Here is a 7,858-nt window from a genome sequence, read left to right on the forward strand (position 1 = left end):
CTACTGCCAAATATTTATTTTACAGAATTGTCCTTTCCTTGTAGTGCATGTCATACAAATTAAAAATATATATATAGTAGCTTATCTCAACACAACTATAGTAATATGATATCTTGTAACACCTGTTGGAAATATAAATAACAAAGTATATGATTCATGCTCCAGAGAAAAGTAAAAATATGTTGATGTTGTTTTAGGATCACCAACTGTACTTTATGTCACAAGACCTAAGCATCTACATAAACAATGAATTCATTTTGTATGGCAATTTCTTACAAACATCAAACAAAGCCAGAAAGATTCAGTGTTCCTGTATATGTTAATTTAAAGCCACTGAAATCATTATTTTAACTGCACCTGTCTGAAACAATTTCTTTATTTATGGTGTAACATATATTACTGCCAAACTGAAACTGCAAAGTACTTTAAACAGCGAGTCAGAGGTACAAAGGACTCATTATATTATCACATACCTAAGGCCTTGAACTCACACTGTTTACTTTTCATAGTGCTTGTACCAATGCATTGTTGGTCACACTAAATGAATTCAGTCCCCACACAAGTGGTTTTAAGATGCTTCAGATTACATATGAGGGACCAGAGATTCTAGAAATACAGGGTTATATCTGACGTTTAGCTGTTTTATTGCTGCATTTGTTTTTAATTATAAAAAAAATAACAGCAAGGGAAATAAATGCACCACATGAGCTACGTTTCTGATTTACAAAGCAATATTTCTTGTAAAGAATTTTGTGTGTGTGTGTGTGTGTGTGTGTGTGTGTGTGTGTGTGTGTGTGTGTGTAAGTGCATTCACACATGCTTGTGTGTTTATGTATGTATATGGTGATAAAACAATCACAGTGAAAACATAAGGTGAAATAAAGCTCAGTATGCAAAGGAATAAATTGCTTAGGAGAAATAATCCAGCTTTCCCTTCTGGGTATGTAAGTATTTCCAAATTTTTACTGCTTCAGCTTATTCTAAATATAAACTAAAGATGTGAGTCATTTTGTAATAATGCTCCACATGCACAGGGTGGTTTACTTTCTTGAAATACATTACTGGAATTTTTCTGCTGGTTCCTCATGCCTTATTCAGAAATAGGAAATTAAGGATGATACTTCACAGGTTCAGATCTTGTTGCCTGTTTCACACTCTCTCCAGTCGTGTGATTCAAGGCAGCCATTAGCTAGGAGTGTGACAGCTGGCTGCAGTTCTGGGAGAAGCAATCACTTACACTCTTGGTGAGACTGAAAATGATACTTTGTACAGTGGTCATGCTTATAGCAGTGGGTAAGTTACTAAATTTCACATCATAACAGAGTGATGCATTATTTGTGACAGTGGAGATCACTGTCTATTTCTTGAATACTTATTTATTGCAATATTTAAGTTAAATTACTCTTATATATATATATATATATATATATATATATATATATATATATAATATGCAGCCTTGATTTTTATTTACTTAACTTATAAGAAACCTTTTTCAGACATGATCTAACCATGCAAGTGACATACGTAATGGTATTAATAGAATGTAACTTAAAATATTTCGCAGGTCATACTGCAATAATAGCACATTTGATGGTATACATTTAAAATAACTGTGGTAATGCTTCTTAAAAATGATGATGAAAAATAATTATGGGTTTTATTTAAATTATTGGTGATGAAACTAACATAGTTGTCCTCCAAGGACATCAGGAAAACTTTACCTGTAGCAAAAGGTACCTCACAAATGAAAATGATTATGTTATAGGTTAGGCAGCAAGCTTGGAATCAGGATTCCTTTTGTGTGCAGGAGGTATAACCACATACCAGCTGACCAGTGATGACCGCACAATGCTACATCACCCAAGGCTTTTCTCATATATTTGACAAAATTCAGTACAGGATATCATCCACCACCCAGCTTTGTACTTCAGCCTTAGTTAACACCTCTGGGACCTCAAACTGCAATTGTGAAATGGAGAACTCCCACCTCAGATCTTTCCCATGAAATTATTACTTATGCTGGAAACGTTTACTGTAATAGCAGGGCAAACAATTGTGCTGTGAAAAGCCAGGGCCAGCTACAGCTACTGACTATGTAAGTTACAGTACCTTAAATATATTTAAAAAACATCCTTGACATTTATTTTATCTGCACTTTAAATTGTTTTTATTAAATGTATTTTGCCAGGCTGGCCAATGATCCGTGCATAACTTGTATTTTAACTGTAGGTATTCCCAGGATTTCTCCAGTAAAAAAAATCCGTTTCCCTACTAAGCAAGCAAAAGCTTAATATAGTGAATGCTGTTTAATCGACAGCTAAATGTTGAAACGGCAAAATCCTGAAGACACGGCACAGCGTTTTTTTCCCCAGGGCCCAAAACAAGATTTAATTACCTTAAGTTTTTTCATCCACTAAACTTCATCACAATAAAAGGAAATTAAGACACCACTTTTAAAAACGTTTGCACAGTAAATGTGATTATCCATGGATAATTTTTGATTTTACTCCATATAGATTATGTACTCTGATAAGTTTGTATACATAATCTTGACTGGTTAATATATGCTAATAGCTATGTCTGTTATTGCCACTGTTTTTGAGTTTTTGCACATGGGCTGTGATTGAAAATGGACCCCAATAGTCTGACATCACCAATCAAGATAAATAAATACAATAAACACTGTGTTATTGTTTTAAAGGGTTCCACTCACCATGACGACAAATTTGGGGAGAAGATAAGAATTAAATGCTTTTCTAGTCGTGTCTGCAAATAAGTGCAATAATCTGAGCTTTTAGCTTTCCTTGCTGTTGTAAAAGATATATAAAGACTCACGTCTGCAGTATTGCTATGACTGTGATTGTATATTCCCACTTGAGCAGTAATAACCCTCTCCCCAATCTCAGTACTTCTAAGGTGGAACTGGTACACCCCTGTGTGCCTGGTTTACAGCATTGACTGAACATGTCTTTTCCATAGGTTTAAGCAGAGCTACTGTTCGATATCATGAAGCTGCCCTGCTGATGTTAAGGAGCCACATTAGTGCATTGTCTGTGCTCAGTAATGGATGCTGTAAAAAGAAAATTCCTCCGGTGTAGTTATGAATCCAATTTACTAGCACAGTCTTTTGTCTGTACATTGAAACTTCAAGTTTATTTGCGTTTTCCAGCTTCTGTTGGTGCTATTAAAATCAGTTTCACAGCAGCATTCAGAAACGGAAAAGTTGGCAGTATAAAATCAATAAGTTACCATTAGTTTAGTTGAAATGGTAAAGCAAAAGAAGTATTAACAGGATTAAAGCATTATATTTTATGTACTTTTCTGACTGAAGCTAAAATCTGCATACTATTTACTTTGTGTTTAGCAATCTCTACAAATTTTACTGTGATGGTCTTTGTACAATATGGATTCTGTACCAGTACACTTAAAATCCAGTTGACTACTGAAAAAATACATAACCTCACTTTAGAGCAATATCTTACAAAACAAACAGTAACATTTACAGTCAAAAATACTTAAGGTATACCCCAGATATTGACCGGCTTGCTAAAAACAGGTGCAAACTTGTCTATTGTACTTGCTCAGGAAACAAAGCAAATGAATAAACTTGCAATGTCCATATCAAAGTCAACTTTCTATACCCTAATAAGGTGCAACTCTTTATGTGGTCAAGACATGTTTTTCTTTTCTTTTTTTTTCCTCGGACCACAATCAGGAGCTAATATATTCGCTGTTGATAATAAAAGGGATGAATACAATATAATAATCCACTGATCTGTAGCAACAATTCTCTGTTCCTTTCTTGAAGATATAGGATATGGATTAGTGAGAAGAACATTCCCACTGGTATAGCTTCATAAGTTCATGGGTATGTGTTGTGCAATCAGTCTGTAGACCATTACAAGCCCGGCCAAAGAAAACAATCAAAAGTGTGCCACAGACTCAAGGGGGGAAAGGCAAAATAGACTAGGGCAGAATTTAAGGTGACCCATCCAATTATCTAGGTTCACCTTGAAGGTGACAAGTGTGCTACTGTACTTGACATGTAGTGGAAGTGTGTGCCAGAGGTGGGGAATAACTTGGGATATTAATCTATTATGCTAATGTGTGTTATTTATCTATCGATTAAGGTTCAGTTCCTTTAACAGTGTATTTGCAGTACCATTTGGTATGTTTAGGAAAAGGAGCTCAAACAGGGTTGGATCTTTCATGTTTCGAAAGACTAAAGGCAGATCTTCATGGAAGAGTCTGTTGGAGATTGGTCTGTCGTGAGAACTAAGTTTGAGGCCACTGAGTTGTTTAGTTATGAATCTCATAGCTCTCAAGTTTAGTGATATTGTTAGACAAATACATGCCAAAAGGTACATTATATTCAATAATGGGTCTGCTAATAATAATTCTTTGGTACATTTCATTAAAAAAAACTTTAGATACGTTCCCCATTCTTTACTATGATAAAATCATGTGTTAAGGAAGACTGATTTTTGATATGGGGGCAGCATGCTCTGTTACTTTCACTTTTTAGCTCTCCAGATTTCAATTTTAAGTAAGGAAAAGTAAAAATTCAGCAATGATGCCGGGATAGTTGGAGAAGGGCTGCTTAATCATGGACCACATAAGATAACTTGAGGGAGATATTTGAAATGGTGACATTAAACACTGTTTTAATGTTTGCAGTTCATATTTTAACTGGCTGTTTTTACATGTTGTGAAATGTCTGCTATGTACACTTTTATACAAACATACACATTTTACATTACTTGCTCATCTTACAAAACAGAGATTATACCATGCTGCATAAGGTAAGCTTAACTCTTATGAGTGTGTGTGTGTGCACCTCTGTGTTTGTGTGTGTGTACCCGTGTATGTGTAAGTTTGGGATTTTGTCATACGTGTGCATGTGTACACATGTGTGTTATGTGTGTGCGCATGCCTGTATGTGCATGTGTGTGTGTGTGTGTGTGTGTGTGTGTGTGTGTGTGTGTGGGCTTGTGCATCTGTGTGTGTGTGTGTGTGTGTGTGTGTGTGTGTGTGTGTGTGTGTGTGTGTGTGTGTGGGCTTGTGCATCTGTGTGTGTGTGTGTGTGTGTGTGTGTGTGTGTGTGTGTGTGTGTGTGGGCTTGTGCGTGTGTGTGTGTGTGTGTGTGGGCTTGTGCCTCTTTGTGTGTGTGTGCGTGTGTGCATGTGTGCGTGTGTGTGTGTGTGTGTGTGTGTGTGTGTGTGTGTGTGTGTGTGTGTGTGTGAAATATGTGTATGTTCTGTGCACATATACACACTTATTGTAGCAACTGTAATTCTTCAGTGATCCATGTTATAAAGACACACAGTGCCCAGGCTAAAAAGAAAATAACTGCACTATTTATAAATTATTAAAACACTGAAATATGCGCTGGTATCAGATTAAATTCTTCAATGTTTCTCTTTAAAATATACTTTGTTTTCAAATATGGAATGAAATTATTCATAAAAAGAAAGCAATTAAACCAAAGCATTATGCTAAAGGATGTTATGACAAATAACAAAACTAGGTGTGTGAAATGTGCAAAATTGATGTAGAACTGGTAGTCACTAATTAAATCCCTGACCGGAATGAAAAAGGCTGAGGCCAAAAACCTGGTAATTTAGGGTGGAGTTCAGAAAGGAACACGCATTACCTGGAAAAGGAAGGCTTGAAATAGATATTGCACAAACATAACACAAAAGTTCTATTACTATGGCAAAAATGCAACAGCATGCATAGGAAGATGGAGTGTACAATGAGGACCATGCATGCATGGTGTTAGTGTTTCATGTGCGAAGCTATATTTCACTATGGAGCTTCAATATCATGGTATTTAATGTAATCTGCATGCTTCTGTTGGTATCTGTTACACAGAGATCGGCGTTGTATGATGAGATTACATCAATTATTGATCGATATTTTTGCTTACTGCACAGAAGTCATTATTCTAAACTGGCTGATCAATAATACATTGTGTGGAACATGTCTTTAACTTCCCATTTCAGAGCTTACATTTGCATTTTGCTACCAGCACTATAAGCATTCTTGATTCATGGATAATGTTGTACATCACTGATATATGTGACTGCTTTCTGATAACTGCTTTTGCACTGCTGTTTGAATATGATTTGTGCTGTGCTGCATGTCTGCCTGTAATTACTATAGATGATACCTGCAGACTGCTGTTACATGCACACATGCATAATACATGACACAAGTGCACTCACGTATCACAGGTGACTTGGTCTACAATCCATAGTCTGTTCATGTGCATTCATTAATGTGTATATGACATACTCCCTTTCACCTAAATGAAATAAGCACACACTTCATTCGTGAAGATGGAATAAACCCTAGCTACAACCTAGATAGCCCTTGTTCATTTAGAAGCCCTGCTGCCACTGAAGCTCACTTGGGGGAGGGTGGTCATGTCATACCTCTCAACTGTCCAGACATGCAGAATATCCTTATTTTTGCCTCTTATTTTTGGCATGTTGCTCCTAAAATTTGTGGTTTTCTGGCAAATCACTGAGGACTGACCCATCAAAATAATGACATGCATCTGAGTTTCAAACTTTATAGCCTTCAGAAAATGATTACTAAGACAAATCCAATTATTTTAGCAAGTTTCTACATGTATAAGAGCAATATTTAACATCTCGAAGGCGATAACTTAGGAAAATAGTGCAAAGGAAGAAACACGGTTGAAGATAAACCATAAATCTTTCTTTGTTGGTAAGAGATTTTGCATCACTTTAATGGTGCTTCACCAGACCATTTTAAAACACAACTCCTGCAACTTAAATAGTATACTAACTTATTTCATCAATTAAATCATTAAAGGGCAACCCATCAGCATTCAACCCTTCAATTACAACTTAATTCTACATTATACATCCATGTATAAGTGCAAGTAGATAACATCTAAAATATAAAAACATCTAAAATATAAAAAATAAAAACTATGTAATAATGTATAAACACTTGCAAATCACAATCATAAAAGTATTTAAAAAATATTATAAAAATGATCTTTTATCTAAGGGAGCATGCTTTAAATGTGGTTTAAGCAGAACATTTCCATTTGATCTAAGAAATCTGTCTGCACATAATCTTATAATCCATCTAGCTTCATGTCTCTCTAATAAATTATTAAAATCACCTAACCGTAAATTCTGTTCCAAACATTCAATAACCATAAAGCCAAATACATGTTCACCTCCAGATTCAGTAATATGTTTAGCTAAAGCACTTCTATCTTTTTCTCTCTTATTAACTGCATTTAAATGTTCTCTTATTCGTTCATGTAGTGGGTGAATAGTTTTTCCTACATAGGAGTACATTTTTTTACAAACAGCTAAGTAAATCATATACATAGTAGGACAAGTGGCCTCAACATTAAATTCAAAAATCCTTTGTGAAACTAGATACTTAAAAATATGATCTTTTAAGAGTATTTTACAAAAATTACAATTTCCACAATGGAAGGTACCTTTTATTCATTGCAATATTTCACTTCTTCTAGTTCCATAACATAATAAACATTTCAAATTTTTCTTATTCCTATATTGAAATCTAGGTCGCTCACCAACTATATTTTTTATTTTATCATCAGATGATAAAATGAACCAATTTGTATTAATTATATGCCTATTAACATCAGTTGAATATTGTATATTCATTGGTACAGAAAAATTACATTGCCAAAAGGAAACTAAATAATAAGTATACTGTATAGTTGACTCTGAAAAGTAAGGCTTAGCTCTACTCTCAGTAATTTTACTTGACTGACAGTTCTATCAACCTCTTTGAATTTATATTTATCCCTAAATAAATCTTGCTGGAATCTAGAAAT

General features: G+C 34.9%; 1 protein-coding gene across 1 annotated transcript in view; it reads left to right on the top strand.

The window, feature by feature from the left end:
• Window positions 1–1,115: 1,115 nt before the first annotated feature.
• Window positions 1,116–7,858, top strand: part of LOC122814356 — a 608,759-nt gene continuing 602,016 nt past the window's right edge. Inside the window, exon 1 of the mRNA XM_044086942.1 lies at window positions 1,116–1,293. Coding sequence (XP_043942877.1) covers window positions 1,257–1,293 — 37 coding nt within the window. The 5' untranslated portion in view covers window positions 1,116–1,256. The remainder of the gene's footprint in view (window positions 1,294–7,858) is intronic.

This window comes from Protopterus annectens, chromosome 10.part0 (genome assembly GCF_019279795.1).
Source record: "Protopterus annectens isolate FY-2018-M chromosome 10.part0, PAN1.0, whole genome shotgun sequence".
NCBI lineage: Eukaryota > Metazoa > Chordata > Ceratodontiformes > Protopteridae > Protopterus > Protopterus annectens.